This window comes from Aquila chrysaetos, chromosome 22 (genome assembly GCF_900496995.4).
Source record: "Aquila chrysaetos chrysaetos chromosome 22, bAquChr1.4, whole genome shotgun sequence".
In the NCBI taxonomy this organism is placed as follows: domain Eukaryota; kingdom Metazoa; phylum Chordata; class Aves; order Accipitriformes; family Accipitridae; genus Aquila; species Aquila chrysaetos.
In genome coordinates this window covers 8,879,826-8,898,081 of record NC_044025.1, presented here as the reverse complement: position 1 = coordinate 8,898,081, position 18,256 = coordinate 8,879,826, and the positions used below count along the sequence as shown (strand labels likewise).

Here is an 18,256-nt window from a genome sequence, read left to right as displayed (position 1 = left end):
AGAGGCAGAGGGAGTTTATCTCAGAGGGGCTGAGTAAAGAGCTGAGATTTTCCTCTCTTGGATTAATAACTGGTTAAATGAAATGAAGAAAATGCTGTGTATTGAACAAGACATCACAGGTGCCAATTAGTGAAAACATCTGTCTTAATTTAAAGTCAATGTAACAAATAGTTCAAATTGTTTCCGAAAGGAAAACAGCCTTCAACCAAAAGCAAGCTCAAATGAAAATCATTTCAGGTTTTATCGGGATTTTGAAATATGTTAGAAGAGTTACGTTACCAGCCAGGATAGTATAATCATAAAATAGGAGCCCAAACATTTGAATAAACATATCACATTCAAATAAGACTAAAAGCAAGACTAATAGCAAAAGAAAAAATACCCCCCAAGATGAACAAGCAAACAAACAAACAAACCCAAAAGAGGGAAGGCAGTAGAATAAGTCCAAACCCCTGGGAGAGACAAAACAAGACAGAGCTTTTCAGGCTAAGTGCTCACTCAAAAAGAGCTTGGAGCTGAACTGAGACACACAATTTTGTTTGATTTCCCCTGTGTTCAAGGAAACAGGCTTGGGTTTTGGACTGCATGAAGCAGTCTGGAAAGCAGACAGCATGAGTGGTACTTGACTGTCATAAGTAGTGTTTTTTTCTTAACTGAAAAAAATACACAAAACTTTGATTTTAGATTAAGAAAATGTAATAAAAATGAGATGTGAGAAATGTGAAAGAGAATCATTATTGCTGTGCCATAAAATCTTTAAAAAAACTGAAAAGACCTCACTTTAATCTAAACTCCTCCCATTAGGAAAGCTGGAAATCAAGTCTGCTGCTGGGCCTCCCTACCTTTTTCTACATGAAGAGAGACTTCCAGAGATTAGATTCCTTCAGAAACTCAAAATCCTGGGAATCCTTCATTGGAATTCAGAAGAACTTTGCCAGACTGCAAGACGACTTCCTTACCCTGCCAGTCCTCAAGTCTCAATTTTTTCTTCACTGTGCTTTAATTTTTACATTATTTTCTCTCTCCTGTTCTTTTTTTTCCTGAGCAATACATATATTCTTTTTGTTTTAAATATATATATAATATCTAAGTACAAGCAAGTAGAGAATCTAATCTAAAAAAAAAAAAAAGCTGGAGGAAATATAAAGGCTTGATGAATATAAGGGCATTTTGTATACCTTCTGACCCGTGTGGCTGAATATTTTTAGAATCTCTTTTAAGAGATATTGTTCATCTCTGCTAAATCTTGTTCAACTCAGTAAACTCAAGAAGAAAATCAGTGCATATTTGGTTGTGCTACAAATATTTGTACAACAGAACAGGAAGATGCAAAAGCTGCCTGGAGGACTGATTACTAATGAAGAAAACTAATAGGTTCTCACTAGAAAGGGGTATAGAAGGATGATTGTTGTCTCAAATTTTTTTCTTTTGATGACAAGAATTTTACATTTGAAAATTCAAGTTAGAAAATGGCATAAAAGGAAAAAAATAATAATCCTTCCTCTCAGTCTTTTACAGATAGGTAAATTCAATGTTGCTAAGGATATCCTAAACCAAAGAACTAACCCCAGTTCATACGTATTTCCTCCCTCCTTATAGAGTCACACTTTATAGACACCATTAAATCTGAGTAAGTTTTATACAGCACGTGAATTGCAGGAATAAACAAAGCTCAAAGAACAAGGAAGAAATTGGCACACTAAAACCTGCACATACGATACTTAGTGCACTGGGGTTTTTTTAGTTCAAAACCTCAAAGTCGAAGGAAAATAAACGTGACTAGGCAGTCTGAAGCATAATTCAGCATGCAGAGATTTTCTGATTTAAAGAAAGACTTCCTCATACCATAAATGACTGAGGCAAAAAGTTTGCATTTTGTATGGTAGCAGAGCACTCTCTTTTCCTCAAAAAGCAAAAATACAAAACCTAATGTGTATGCTATGACTACATGACACAAATGCAGCATTTTTATTTTTTCTATTTAAGTAACCAGTTTATTGGTTTTTTTTCTAAACCTCTACATGTTAAAAATTTTCAGTGTTTCTCAGGAAATAAAACTCCCCCTAATCATCATTGGAAAGCGCTGGAAAAGGTATGCTTTATACTACAACATCCACAACCTGAGAAAGCCCTTAATTGTGCTTGCAAAGTGATTTTCATTTGAACAAAGAGCAACTAACATTGGAGTACAGTACCTGACCACAACTGGCCATGGAAATGGTGTACTTTAATTAATCTGGGCGCTCACTGGCAGCAGAGTCCCACCCACCAATAACCCCAAAAGATCCTCCTAATGGCACTGCTACTAATGGACGTAATTCCTAGAATTACCTGCCAGGTTTTTGGATTTCCTGTCTGCTGGAGTGATTCCAACAGAACAAAATATTCCTCTTCACATGCTACAACTCCTTAAACTTGTTCTGTGTTATTTGAAAAACTGCCCTGCTATGTTTGAAAAGATATCTAAAAATGTAACAAATACAACTCCCCCTAAGTCATATTTTCTTGTTTACTTCAGGTTTATCAAACATGACTCAAGAGAACATACCAGTAAAGTGTGTGTAAAAAGGAAATGATACGGCCTATGGAAAAAAAATGGTGATTTTAAGCATTCAAACTGAATCTCTGCTAACAGCCAAACTGATGTCAAGCATAGAACTTTTATTTAACTTTTTGCATTTTAATTTACCTCGAGTTCCTATTCAATTGCTTATTATACTCCTATAAAAGATTCCATTACAACTTAGTGTGCCTTAGAGCAATTCCTAGTTGAACTGCCATACATCTACCTGCCTAGCAAATGAGCCTGTGCCAGAATAACAAAGATCTTTTAGGACAAGCGGCTGCTTTCCGTAGGAGGTGTTAGCTCCAACAGCAAAACACTTCCATAGCTGCACCAGCGCAACCAGCCCGTCAGGACCGGTGCACTTCATGGCTGGAGCTGGTGTGCAAATGGGCCCAGACCAGCCCCGCACGGCATGGGCTGCGTTTTCAGCAGCCTTACCTGGCTGGAGAACCCCATCACAACTTGTCGTTGTTTAAGGTTGGTCTCCCCGTCGAGGTTGGCAGTTTCCAAGTGACAGATCCCGTTCTGATCAGAGGAGTACAGCAGTAGGATATCGGCTGGGATGGTCTCGTTACACTGCAGCTGCACAAAATCCCCCACTCGGACATCTTTCCAGCATTTCTCAACATAAGCACGTTCTTCCCTGTTGCATTAAAAACATGTCATGGGTGAATAGCGACATTAGGAAGGCTGGCCTCCTGGTTAGTGGGGCTTTAAAAAAAGAAAATAGGGGGGTGGTGACACATTGCTGTATTTTTTTTTAAAAGACACAGCACAACAGCTAGAAATTAATGTTAGACACTTTCATAGTGTCACTTCACCATATATCACATTCAAATAAAGTCTTTACACGGAATAAAAAGAAACTACAACAAAAGTTCTCTTTCATTCTAGCATTAGCCCTATAATCTCCACAGCAAAAGACAGAAAGTTGTTCAGACTAACAGAGGTGTTTTAAAGTATCTTATTCAAGAAATTTAGACATTTCACCAAAAAATATTAATTGTTTTTGACTATGTGACTATTTTTCAGATACTTTCCAACAACAGCATATGGATCCTGACAGAAGGAAACTGATATCTCAGCTACACTTGCTTCAGGTCTTTCCAGTTTGTAACTCTCGAAAGGTAATTACAAATCTTGAGCTTAGTGCACAGAAACAACTTCAAAAGGTAGAACAGCAGATAAATAACCCCTTAATATTAAGCAAAAAAAATGCAACTAGAGTTCAAGTTTAATGGAAAAGTTAAGGTAAGAAACAAAGAGCTTCTAAATAAAAAAAAAAAAAAAAAAAAAGAAGAAAGGAAAAAGAGCCCATGGGGTTCAAGGAAAAGAAATTACTATTACATCAACAAATCAGTGCTCAATGGTTCAGGAAATAGCAAGCTTTTTTTGACATTACATTTTCAATAATTGATCCTTTAACTGCTCTCAATCATCTAAGCAAACAAAAACCTGCGCAATAAGCTTTAAAACTAGTTAATGGGAAAACTACATGGGCAACAATAGCCCAGTTCCTCTAACTCTTTGGGAGGAAATTATTTTTTCAATATGAATAATTGAATCATCTTATGCCTTGCTCTGTAAGAGGGAAAATGCTCATGATACATTGCCACACAGACAGTAAAAGGCTTTTTGTAATGACTCAGAGTCTCATTTTTGCTTAACTTTTTAATCATCCTCATCTATTGCCTGAAGAATACTGTCTTTCAATTAAGTGTTTGTATCATGAGACGGGGAGTAGTGATATAGCAGATAAAGTGTTTTGCTACAGTTCACGCATCCAAGCACTGCTTCAGAGTCAGGCCAAAGGCTATTTCCTGCTCACCTACTTTCCTGGCCTTCTGTAAAGGAGACCCAGCCACGATGCTTGCTGTCAGGCAAACCCTTGCACTTGGCTGATACCCTTATCTGTAAACCAACATGAAATAACAGCTTCCTGCAAAGGTTATGCATGCAGTTAAATTCTGTGCATTTCCCAGTGGTATCTACTTTTTATTCAAAAAAAGAATGCCCCAAACTCCCCACAACCTAACTATTTAAATCCCTTTAATGCTAGATGTGAGGTGCTTACTAAATAATGGTATTGTAGCAATAATTTTTCCTTCTTACATTAGCTTTTCATTCCTGAATTTTTCATTCTTTTCTTGTTTTGTCTGACTTATCTGCATGTCTTTTTTCTCAACAACAGACATGAAAGACCACAATGAAGAACAGAGGTTTGTTGTAAGCTAATTTGATGTTACTATGCATTTAAAAAAAAATTCCAGCTCAATTTCTATTTGAAAAGTATTTAAGCAGGTGCGTGTTGAGTATTCATTGCTCTACAAAGTAGATACTAATGTTAATATAGCAAATCAACTAAGTAAGTATGAATCCTTCCCATGTCAAACACTTTCCGGGTAAAACTTCTTAATTTGTTTGTTCAAAACATAAAAAAGCAGTTTAGAGCAAGCAGATGTCTTGTCTGGCTATCCTAGACATTTGGATGCTGTGTATAGTTTTCATGTAATGTTTGCTATGATTTGCCCTTCTGCAGGGCAATCCTACCTCTCTGTACGTCAACTCCTGCACAGTTCTGAAGTTTCTTGAACACGCTTCTGATTTTTTCTGCTCATAAAATGCTATAGAAGGGCCTTGCCCAGCTGGTTGTCTTCCACATCAGCCTAAAGAAACCAGGTTAGCAGAAATAACTCACAGTAGTCACAGATTTGTAATGTTTTTTCAATAATTCCTTATGAAACATCCATTACACATAAAGCTTCAGGTTCTGCCCATTCACTAATTACAGAGGAGACGGTGAGTCAGAAAAGCCAAATGACCCCTTTCAGATCAGAGGAAAAGTCTTACTTAGCACAGGTCTAGAGTTCAGGAATTGCTAGAATCCCAAACCTGCAGTCAGGTGAACAGAATGTTCCTCTCTCCCAACGAGCATTGAATTTGGTAAAGAAACACATTTTCTTTTCCTGAAAGAGCCATTCAGCTGGAGCTGTAAGATTAACAATTTCCTACAGTACAAAGGTTTTCTACAACTTTGTAGAGAATTACCAATGGATGGAAAGAAGAAAAATACTTCACAAGGAACCTGCTGCACCCCACAGCAGCACTGGCTGGGTTGTCTAACAAGATTTTTTCAAATGAAGCAGTTTCCTTTTAGCAATTCCTGTAACTGGGAACACTGCCCATTTTCTGTTCAATGATTAAAGTTCATAGCACAAGTTCCGGCTGCTAAATAAACAGAGGAGCTTCATAAATCTAAGATGGTCTGATGAGAAACATACAAAAAGGGCAAACACATTTATCCAATAAAATAAACAAAATGTGGTGATTTACAATAGGTGGAAAGCTGGAAATCTGAATCTTATAGCAGCACAAAGGAATTCCAGCTGCTCCAGCCAGTAAGTCAGCTTCATCAGGGGCCCAGCTTAAATGCCCCTATGCAAATGTGCGTAGGATGGGGAATAAAAAAAAGAGGAGTTAAAGACATGTGCACGCCTGCACAGCTGTGATCTTACTGGCATCACAGAGATGTGGTGGGATGGCTCCTATGACCGGAGTGTTGGAAAGGAAGGATACAGGCTCTTTAGGAAGGACGGGCAGGGGACACAAGGAGGCCGTGTCACCCTCTATGTCAGTGACCAGCTGGAGCGCATGGAGCTCTGCCTGGGGATGGATGAGGAGCCGACCGAGCGCCTGTGGGTCAGGATTAAAGGGAGGGCAGGGATAGGTGACATTAGAGGGGGGTCTGCTACAGGCCACCCAACCAGGAAAACCGAGCAGATAAGGTCCTCTATAGACAGATAGGAGCAGCCTCACGTTCACAAACCCTGGTCCTCATGGGGGACTTCAACCACCCTGATGTCTGTTTTTAAAAATGGAAAAAAGGAAGACCTGGGGAACTACAGGCCAGTCAGCCTCACCTCTGTGCCCAGCAAGATCATGGAGCGGATCCTCCTGGAAACTATGCTAAGGCACATGAAAAATAACAAGGTGATTGGTGACAGCCAACATGGCTTCACTAAGGGCAAATCGTGCCTGACAAATTTGGTGGTCTCCTGTGATGGGGTTACAGCGTCAGGGGATAAGGGAAGAGCAACTGACATCATCTACCTGGACTTGTGCAAAGCATTTGACACAGTCTTGCACGACATCCTTGTCTCTAAGCTGGAGAGACATGGATCTGATGGATGGACCACTCAGCGGATAAGGAATTGGCTGGATGGTCACACTCAAAGAGTTGCGATCAACGGCTCGATGTCCAAGTGGAGACCAGTGATGAGTGGCATTCCTCAGGGGTCGGTGGTGTTTAACATCTTTATCGGTGGCATGGACAGTGGGATTGAGCGCACCCTCAGCCAGTTTGCCAACGACACCAAGCTGTGTGGTGCGGTCGACACGCTGGAGGGAAGGGATGCCATCCAGAGGGACCTTGACAGGCTTGAGAGGTGGGCCCCGGTGAACCTCATGAAGTTCAACAAGGCCAAGTGCAAGGTCCTGCACATGGGTTGGAGCAATCCCAAGCACAAATACAGGCTGGGCGATGAGTGGTTTGAGAGCAGCCCTGTGGAGAAGGACTTGGGGGTGTCGGTTGATGAGCAGCTCAACACAACCCAGCAATGTGCGTTTGCAGCCCAGAAAGCCAACCGTAGCCTGGGCTGCACCAAAAGAAGCGTGACCTGCAGGTCAAGGGAGGTGATTCTCCCCCTCTACTCTGCTCTTGTGAGACCCCACCTGCAGTACTGCGTTCAGCTCTGGGGCCCCCAGCGTAAGAAGGACCTGGACCTGCCTGAGCAGGTCCAGAGGAGGGGCACAAAGATGATCAGGGGGCTGGAGCACCTCTCCTATGAGGACAGGCTGAGAGAGTTGGGGTTGTTCAGCCTGGAGAAGAGAAGGCTCCGGGGAGACCTCATAGCAGCCTTCCAGAACCTAAAGGGGGCCTGCAAGAAACCTGGAGAGGGGCTTTTTACAAGTGTTTGTAGTGATAAGACAAGGGATAACGGAATTAAACTGAAAGAGGGTAGATTTAGATTAGATGTAAAGGAGAAATTCTTTACTGTGAGGGTGCTGAGACACTAGAACAGGTTGCCCAGGGAGGCTGTGGATGCCCCATCCCTGGCAGTGTTGCAGGCCAGGTTGGAGGGGGCTTTGAGCAACCTGGTCTGGTGGAAGGTGTCCCTGCCCATGGCAGGGGGGTTGGAACTAGATGAACTTTAAGCTTCCTTCCAACCCAAACCATTCTATGATTCTGTGGGACTTCAGGGCTGTGGGATGCCAAAGGCATGATCTAAGATAAAAGTTTCTCAGTACCTTCTCTCCTTTACCAGTCAATTTATCAACAGCGCACTTAAAAAGTGCTCCCTTGCTGTCCTGGGATAATGGGTAGCATGATAATGCCCATCAGAGGATAGTGCTGACAAAAAGAGGCATTTAGCCTTGAACAGTCGAAGTGAAGTCTGCCAGAATTTGTTATTGGACTCATCATATCTGACCAAAAGGCCCGAACGAAATAGACTTTATGAAGTCATTTCTGGGAAGAAAGGATCATAAAAAAATCCTGCTGTGGCTGGAGATTGTGGGGGAACATGAATAAATTATTGACTTTGTGTCAACAATTTCATTTCATGTTCTTGGATTCAATAAAGATAAATCTCAAACAAAAACTGGGTCAAAATGGATGGTGAATGGGAGCAAATAAAAATTATTGGTCTGCTCCCCAGAGGAGATTAAATAAAGGTCATTTTTCATGTGCACTCCACAGCATGTCTATGAGTCCTAGACTGTCTTAGAGAAAGATCTTCAGAAATCTTTATCACCTAGAAGTATCATATCAACCAATTAGTTCAGTGAGTCTTATTTCCTTGAATTACTGCAAGCTCCATCTCAGGATCCTTTGCAGCTTGAAGTAAAGACATTGTTTGCTCAACCTTTCACTCCCTAAATTCCCACAAAGTTATAACACTTAGAAAAAAATATCAGTGTCACAAATAGACAAAGGCAAATGTTTGTACGTTATGTTATATAAATTCACTAGAATGTTATATTTGAAAATGGGACCCCTCAAGCATCACCTACTTTATAAAATATTCTAATGTTCGGAGATTCTCAGTTCTACACAGACAACAGGTAGAATCACACAGCTGCTTACCCTTTACAGTCTATTTGTGCAAATCGAAATCCCCCACATTTTTATACTATCAAAGATTACACCAGCTTTTATACGGAAAAACCTCACAAAATGTTTTCAAATAGCACTTTGTGGCCATGACCTCACAGTTAGGAGCTACTGTCATAAAACTTTGAAAAACTGACAACAAAGGAGCAGATTTAAGACTTCAAGAAGGCACTAGACTGGAAAGGGACTGATTTCTGAAAGCTGTCCATAGGTCAGAGTACAGCACAACTTGGCTGATAGTATTCCTGAGCTAGAGATATTATCTGACCATGAGAAGGTACTGTGTTGTCCATGCCAATTCATCACCTGCTTCTGCCATGTTACCATTACAGTGGCTGGGAAGGTTGTTTTTGTGACATGGACATCAGCCCAGCAGCATCAATGATGTCATTTCGCAGCGGCCAGTCCTGTAACAAGCCCTCATTAGCAAGCAGCTTTAGTCTTTCCGCGTAGCCCTAAACTCTCTCTCAGGATTTGAATACTACTTTAAGATGGCAATGAGCATCTTTTAAAGATAACGGGAGTGAAATTTTTCTGAAGTTTAATAAAATTCATCTTTAATTATACTGTTTTGGCACTCCAAATTCCTCAATGCTAGCAACAGGTCCTACCTTTTTATGTGCCAAAACTGCCCATAGCATCCTAACAAGGAAGTTATTCTCTCAGTGATAAAAGAAGCCTATATTCAAACTTCCGTAATTGTGCTGTACTGCTCAGCAATAACGAAAACATCCCTGTATTATCAACACTGTTTTCAGCACAAATCCAAAACATAGCCCCATACTAGCTACTGTGAAGAAAATTAACTCTATCCCCTCCAAAACCAGCACAGCAATCAATTCAAGTTTATGTGAACTTTAAGTAAGTACCAGAACTTTATAAATGTATTATATGTCCGTATACAAGGTTTTCGATTTCTTTTAACTCACATTTTTAATTTCTGTCTCAATTTTATAATGACCTGTACCAAATGAAGAAATAAAATTAATATAAGTAAAAAGTATTTTGAGAACACATCTCCTTAGACTTTACTGGGTTCATTTTGTAAGTTATGGATTACTGTATTTAGGAAAATCTATTTTTTTTTTTTTTTAATACTGCATTGAACAAAATGTTATTGCTATGATTCTGCCTGGCACCAGCTGGAATGAACAGGTAACTCCAAGGTTACTTACTTAATGACTGCTAATCAGTAGCATTAGTTTCTCAGGACTCCCATTAACTTACCAAGTTTCTGGAAGCTACAGCCTAGATCAGCTTTTTTGCTATACTCGTGTCCTTACATGACCATGTAGCTCTTGAGGTCACGTGGCAGAAAGCTGCTTCTCTCCAGGTTTTAGTGGTGTTTTAAAAACTCAGACTGATTCAGACAGGATGGAGCTTAATGCTATGAGGTCATGATTCTGCAGGTCTCTGAGCCAAACCCATAGGTTCTCATTTATTTGCCCTTTGTCTTTAGTCATTAGGTTCTGCTGCTGTCTGCTAAACCATCGAACCTTTTCTGTGAAGCAGCTTTAAATGCCTTGGCAGGTAATAGATCTTGAAGAAAGATCTGATAAAGCAATATACAAACCAGTAGTAGCATTAGTAATGTATTTATGGATTTTCTTCCACAAAGACCAAGGATCCTCACTGTAGCAATACACACTGACTGACAAGAACTGCTAGCTTGCTGCTCTTTGACTTTCAAGTGTTGCTGCCTGGACCAGCTGAGTGCTGAAAACTCGACATTTTTCTTTTGCATTTAGTCAGTGCAGCATGTCACGTATTTCTTCACCACACACTCAGCATGCTCATCATAAGATGAATTCATGTTTTAACTATTTCTTCACAATTTTGGTACCACTGGTTTCAAGCAGGTGCATGGTGACATAACAAACCTGAGTGGACTGTTGGTTAAGGCCATTTTCTCAGCTCACTGGAAGTTTGAAGAATGCCTCAGCTTGCACAAACAGAAGGCACTGTTCCTGCCTTCAGTAAAAGCCGCTGTTAATTCAGGTATCCATAGTTAAACTAGGTACAAAAATTCCATAGTACCTGAGGTACATACAAGAGTTATCCAGATGGCAGAGCAGAGGATGCCCACTGGCAGTGACAGTCCCACGCAGAGAACAACATAGTCATGTTTGACATTAAGCAAGGGAGTGGCATTGGATATTTCCTGATGGATACTGAGTTGCAATAATATCATAGCACATAATAATCATGCAGTCATTGTAACTTATTCATATTGCTACTTTTATAAGAAATAATTCATGTTTCAACTGAACAAAGTGCATGCTTTGTGGCTGTCATAGGAATGCACCTTCAGCCATATAAGAGCTGGAGATCTTCAGAAGACCTTCAGCCTCCAGCTGATGAAATTCATGCACTGTTCAGAGAAGGCACCACTGAGGAGTAGAAGCCTTGATATTGCTATGCCCAAGAAAACTGATTGCAATTCTGCCCGAGGGAATGTGGTGGGACTTGAAGTGAGCCACAGGCTTTAGACTCTCTTTTTTTTGGTGTATAAAATGAGCCCACTAAAGCCTCTAGCAGGCTCCGAGTCTTTAAAGTTGTGCTTTGTTAGAAAACAAAAATAATAAAGCATAAAGAAAAGGCTCTTTAACAAATGAAAACTCAGTGCTGCTGAACAGGACTTTAAATTAAAACATTGGCAACAAATCTCTTTCTGCTTACTATGCCCTTGGCAGGATGGTATTTTCCTCTCATCCTGCTTTCTACTCTACAAACTTTCAGGTTCACCCTGGGTTGAATGAGCTGCATGTGATGTTTCTGGCATTCAGAGGAAAGCTTTCTTTTCTCTTTCACCTCCGACATTTGACAGTAGGTCAATTCCTGTTTTCAAGCATGCTCCCTACCCTTCTCTGCTGTCTTCCAGACACCACAGAGCTCCGTTGGTCGTTGCATCCCTGGCCAGTCCCAGTTGCTCTCCCAGACATGGGGAGCATCCAGGGGAGGTGCAAACTCTCCTCCCTTCAGAAGGTCCAGCTGATCAGAGCATATGAAGGAGGCTGAAATAGAAAAGCAGCCTTCATCCTCACTACCCAACTTCCCTAATTTTAAGAAAATAGAAAGTATACTATATATACACACAGTAACCTGTAGTCAAGCAGATCTCCATTGCTGTCAGAGAGATAAATTACAACACTGAATTAGAAAACTTCGGTTGACTGAAATATTTTAATTGTCTTTCAAACCAGTGAGTCTAGCTTAAGCCACTTCCAGCTTTTCAGCTGTTGGCAGTTCTGACTTTGTGCAACGCAGAGATGAGTTCTTTGTTTTTTCCTTATTTCCACATCACTGCTCTAGGACTAACTCAGAGTTAGTGCTGATGCAGAAAACTTTACATCTTCTAAAACCTTACACTAAGCAGATAAAGGGTCACAGTAAAGGCCAGCCTGAATTTTTTGTATCACAGACATCGGTGAACCTCCAGAGGAAGAGGATATTGATGCTTATAGGAACTACTTGAAAACCACAGGGCCTGAAAGCATCACAGAGGAACTTTCTATTGAAAGAGTAATCAAGCTATCTCATTTAGGATGCCTGTTGACTTACCTAGTTATCCGACAGCTCCACAGGATGATTCAAAGCATATAAACTAGGCGTCTCTGAGTCACTGTCTCAGATATCTAAGTTTAGGCACTTAAAATTAAGCAACGTGAATAGCTTAAATAACATTAATGTTTTTATGGCTGCTGCTGTCTGATGTACGTGCATTCAGTCAAGTGTGTTGCTGTGCCATCTTGAACTGTGCATAGTCCTTGCATTTGTATCTGAATGTCTATTGAAACACTGAGAAAAAATTATGTTAAATCTTCCAGAAGTGTGAAATTGATGTAAAAACCTGGCTGGATGCTATGGAGTACTTACAGACCACTATAGCTTAATCCTAGGGGTATATCAGATCCAGGCCATACATTAATTACATGTCAAGTAGTTCCTTGAACATTATAGGACTTCAAGACAATTAAATAATAGCTTTTAGCAACTGTTGGGTTGACATTCATATACAGGTTTGTATACTACGTTCAGTGCTGGCCCCTGTTGTTAGTAAATTAATGACAAACTGGAGACAGTTCAGAGAAAAGTAATCACAGTAGGTTTGGAGGGACTGGCTGACAAGAAAGATGAAAAGAGTGATCTATATACAGATCTTGACTAAAATGTGTCTGGGCATAGCAAAATGAACATAATAAAAATTACACATATTTGAAGATTATAATTAAATGTTACGGATGAAGAATAACGAATTAGGGTTGCATGAAACCAGGTGACTTGAGGAATTTAAATGCAATTAAAGAGGGATAATAAAAGTATAGTATCATAGAAAATGCTTTGACAATCATGTTTTGTAGTAATGGAAGCCCCCTTGCTTGGAAAATTTAAAAGCAAACAAAGTATATTTTAAGGAATACCGGGAGAAAGGAGGCAATTAAACTTAGTTCTGTACCACCTGCAATTGATTTTTTTGTTCTCTTTTGGTGTTGTGCGATTCATTCTGACAGCACAACAGTTTGTACACAATTGTTATGATTTCAAAAGTTTTGGTTCAGAAATTAAAATTGCCACAATCAAACGTTAGATCTAAGTTATTGCATCTCCCCAAAACACTTCAATGCCTATTAATTGTCTCCCATTTTCTCAATTAAATGCTCTCTAAATACACTACTTCAAGTATCTTTTCCTTCATTTGACTAGCAGACTAGATTTCCCATTTCAGCTGATCTCTGCAAAAAGAAAATTAGAAGAAATGTGTTTACAGGGCAGCCTATTTAAATTCAATTTCCCTTGCTCTATGTTGAAAGAAGGCAAGAACTGCATTTCTCCTAGTCCTCAAGAAAGTTTTGGAGAACACTCAGCATTTGGAAAAGATTGTTCTGCCTTTGTACTTCTTTTGGAACAGGATCCAGGGTTCTTGTTATTGAAATCTGAAATAAAGACAATACACTCTCCAAGATTAACTCTTAAAATCTAAGTAATCTTTCATTTTAGGATGGAAGATCAGTTGTTCTATCAAAAAGAATTTTTTCCTGCCACAAGATTAACAAAATTTGCAATGTCTTAAAAAAGACTTTCACCTATATTCAAAAATTACCTAGAGCAGATGATTCATAAGGAAGAAAATTAGAAGACATCAAGCTCTTCCATGACTTTGCAGCTAGCAAGAAGAACAAGAAATATCAGCTTCCCAAAGCGCTATAGAAGCCTGATTAAAATTATTCATGACATAATAAGCTGTAGCTACTGATCTGATGGCAATTGTAATTACCTACGATTTTTCCAGGCAGGATGAGTGCTATAGTCTGAAACCCTCCTCATTTTCCTTTCCCTTACATCACTTTTTTGGGCCATAAAACCTTGGTGAAAGACAAGATTCTAGACCAGATTTATTCATAGATCAAAGTCTTTTTTATGGGATGGGATAACCAATTTTAAGAAAGGCCCATGTCAAGTTTCTGCATAAGAAAGTACTCATCGTTGTAACTTGAATCTGGATCTGTATGTATGTTGTAATTCCATGATGGACATTTTTCTCTTATACAAACCAAGTTTTACTGTATTCCCCACTTCTCGTGTTCTGATGGTAAAAGGCTTTCAGGTATAAATTAACATGGTTGCTTTATGTAAAGAGGAAATAAATAAGATTCCTATGCGGATTCATTCATTAGTACCTACTGTACCACCTATTCTCTTTCATACTGGTTTTAACAAGTGTTAACAAATAGTCGATTGCATCATGGGTTAGTGCAATATTGAAAAGATTAAAAAATCCAACTAGATTGCAATCTCAAAGGTAGGCAGAAGACGCAATTTTGCCACCCTACCCAAAGAGCTACAATTATTGACATTCTTCATGGTGGAAAAGAAATCTCAAATGAACAATATTTAGAAACTTGTAAAATGCCTGCTTTTTCGGACAAGTTGGCAAGGAGAGCAGCGCAATTTTGTTTCTGACAAGTCATTATCTATATGTGGGGTTAAGTTTAGCCCCCAGACAAGCAAATCCATTGTTTTCCTGTTCAACCAGCAGGATATAAAAATAAAAATCTGACAAACACATGCAAGAGAAACAAGCAGAAATGACAGCACTGTGTGATAAAAGCCAGAGTTCTGCAAGATCTTGCTTGTGAAAGCATACATTATATAAAGCACTGTTGATTAATTTGAGGGATGACAGGCAACATTCACAGAGATGGAAAGTTTTGCTCTTTGAGATGTGATATTTTAGCAGGGAGAATTAATTTTCTACTTTGCTGAGAGAACTGTTTTGATACAATAAAACATACTTTTCAAACTTCTGAAAGTCCTAAAAGCAAGAGGTCAAGAATCATTTTGAAGAAGTGAGCACAGACACATATAGTTAATTGATTTAGAGATGACTGAACAGAGGCACATATTACCATCTCCCACTTTTAAACTGCATTTTTTCAGTTTTATTTTACATACAACCTAGTAAAAGAAACACAACTAAAAGCTAGTCTACAGTGTAGAGTATAAAATCAAATGTAGTCCAAAGAACTACATTTTTAGGAGGTTTCTTGGCATCTAAGAATGCAAATAGGTCTCATGACAGATCTTGTTCTGTGTTACCCTATATTGATAGTATTAAGGTCTCTTTAAAATTCCACAGAAATCCGGGTGTTCATAGCTACTTAAGCACCTGTTTTCACTGCACTCCATGTTTAAGAGGCCAATAGACACACCAATACCATGAAACTCAAACTTACCTTCCCAGTCTGAAAATGAGGTTTAAACAAAAAAGGAAATATCAGAACAGATACCAGGTGATATATAGTCACTATCAGTTTTTCCTGTTTCACTTAATCATTGTGATTTTCCAGCAGTTATTAATTTTTTTAAACAAAAAGCCTCACCAATGATAAAAGATCTCAAGCTTTTTTGGTAATAAAAGCTGTGTGAAACTCACCTGCTGTAAATGTAACATCCCATATGATTGATTTCCTTGTCTAATTTATACCGCCGAAAGTCCTCCCAAGCATCTTTAATGGCTGTAATGGCCATTATAACACAAATTGGGATCACAGAAACTTCTGGTTGGAAAGCATTCACCACTGGCACAAAATTCAGCAGTGCAATGACCACAAAATAAACATTGGCAAAGCGGTGAAACTGCTCATAGATATTTTTAGGGAGGAAAGTCAAGATGGTATATTTTGTGGTCTTAATTTTATTGGAGTCATAGTATATGTTTGGATTTTCCTTCCACTTCTTACTTCCAAAGGACAAATTGGAGATGATCACTCGTTTATTTTCATTTTTCTTCTTTCTTTTCTTTACTTTTCCTCTCTTTTCCAGCTCTTCATTTTGGATTTCAGTGTCTGGAGCACCACATCGGCAGCAGGTTTCCTTGAAAAAATGTTTTTTCCATATCATTCTAGAGAAGCAGCCTGGAACACTTTTCCTTGACATCTTGCTTTCCTCTCAAAAAGTAGCCTCAAGTTGAAAACCAACAAAGTCAGAAGAGTTCAATAATCCAGATAAACTCCTAAGTGGTGGAGAGAAGAGCCCAGATGTCCGAAGCCCAGGGCTGCCTCTCCTTCGACTCCAACCTCCACCTGCCTAGGGACAGGTATCATCCTGACGCAGCTGCACCGGGTCCTAGAGCCTGCTGGGGAGGCTGCACCTCACATATGACAAAAGCATCCTGAATGTGTTGTTATTCCTGTTAGCATACGCCTGGAGGTCCTGTTCAGAGCCTTTCCCTGGCATAGACTATCTGCTCACAGGAAGCGTCTCTGTTTTAACAGAGCAGCGACAAAGCTAAGAACGTACACACACTTTTCATAGTTTACTCCATGAGTTTCGGAATCACTTTATAAGCCTGGGAGTTGCCAGGAAGTTCAAAGGTAATGGGCAGAGCTCTGCGTCCCAGAAGTCAACAGAAGATTGCTATAAGCCTCAGCACGGGCAGTATTTCTCTCCTTTACTTCCTCTATCTACTATTTGTTTTCATGACCACAACATGGATTATTAAACACCCCCCCCCCCCCCCCCCCCCCCCCCCCCCCCCGCCCCCAAACCAAGCAAACCTATGGTTTGGTAGTTGTGAGAATTATACGTAGACATGGGCAATTGAAGGGCAGTTTACGTGGATTGCCCTCAGCCTCATGCTTCTCCTCTGATAGACCTCCTGCTTCTGGACACCCAAAGCGTCCCTCTCTCACCTAGTAATCCCTTCCAGCCTCTCGTTTCTTCTTCCTCATTGGTCCTTGTGCCTCTGACACATAAGTATGTAAGCACAGATGAGGGCTAATTTCCAAGAGAGCTAATGAGGTGTGTACAAACCATAGTAATAGTTCTCTATGGCCTGGGCTTAAGGAGAGGTGAAAAAGGGAAGAGACCCAAACTTTTAAACTTCTTTTAAATGAAAACTATCTATTGCATTATGTAGTGACAAGCTTAGTAGTTTCAAGTCAAGTTAGTGCTTGGACAAGAAACTCTGATGAAATCGAAATGTTGCAATAAGAATTGCACATGAAAATATTTCTTCCTTTTGAGTCAGTACTGAGCAAACATCACAGTTTACTGCTGGTGTTGTACTATCTCCAAAGCAAAACCATGCTGTATTGATCACCTGTATTTACTGGAAGTCCTATAAAATATTTTTCAGTTCCTGGTTATGCTTCACCTTGAAGATAGTTGATTATTAATTTTTGTATTAATGGTTTTAGCGTGAAACATTTGAAAGACATTGCTCCAGTTTGTTAAACAGCCCCAGTAATCCTTTCCAGACTTGGATACGTTTCATTGTTCTTCCAGATCCTTCTGTCACCTGGAGAGGATGTTGTGTGTGTTGGCAAGCTAGTTTGGAAACTTGGAATGAAAACTTGTATATCAACACACACTTCAATGATATCAGGATGACTTAAGTGGGATAAATGAGTTATTTTTAAAGGCAGAACAAAACTCTTTTATAACAGCTTTTCCAAACTTACGGTACTCTAAAGGGTCAATGAGTGAATAACTGCAAAATCAGATAAGCAGTTTCCACCACATCGAATGCAAGGAAGAATAATTGGTTTAGTTTACTTACTTGTCATATACCCTGGTTTTAGAGAAGTTTATCTTCTTATCAAATTGGTATTTTCTATAGTCTTCAATAGCATCCTTAATCATACTGGCAAGCAACACCACAATCAGAGGCAGCATAGTAATCTCCCTGTGGAAGACTTCCACTTGTGGGAACCAGTTCAGAACCACCAGAAAGAAGAAATAAAGATTGCCTAGCCTGAAAAGGTATAAAATAAATTAAAAGTAGTCAGAATTTAGAATGTGTCCTTTCCTTAATGAACATCCCCCATTTTCTGTCAAAGGAACATTAATCATTCCACTCCTCTACCCTCCTCTTCCTTTCCCAGAATGAATTTATCAGTTGCTTAACTGACATGCTGGTTTTTTCTTTGGAAGAGCCTGTGAGATACATTTTCATAATATTACAGCTATGTCCATTTTTCCACATATTACCAACACTTTTTATCTCTAGGAGCTAA

At 39.5% G+C, this 18,256-nt stretch overlaps 1 protein-coding gene across 1 annotated transcript in view; it reads right to left on the bottom strand.

Moving 5' to 3' along the window:
* The window catches only part of ATP10B (ATPase phospholipid transporting 10B (putative)), a 56,240-nt gene extending 39,927 nt beyond the window's left edge, over positions 1–16,313 (bottom strand). Inside the window, exons 1-2 of the mRNA XM_029998516.1 lie at positions 15,673–16,313; positions 3,005–3,209 (exon numbers count right to left, since the gene is read on the bottom strand). Of these exons, the coding sequence (XP_029854376.1) occupies positions 3,005–3,209; positions 15,673–16,175 (708 nt within the window). The 5' untranslated portion in view covers positions 16,176–16,313. The remainder of the gene's footprint in view (positions 1–3,004; positions 3,210–15,672) is intronic.
* Positions 16,314–18,256: the final 1,943 nt, after the last annotated feature.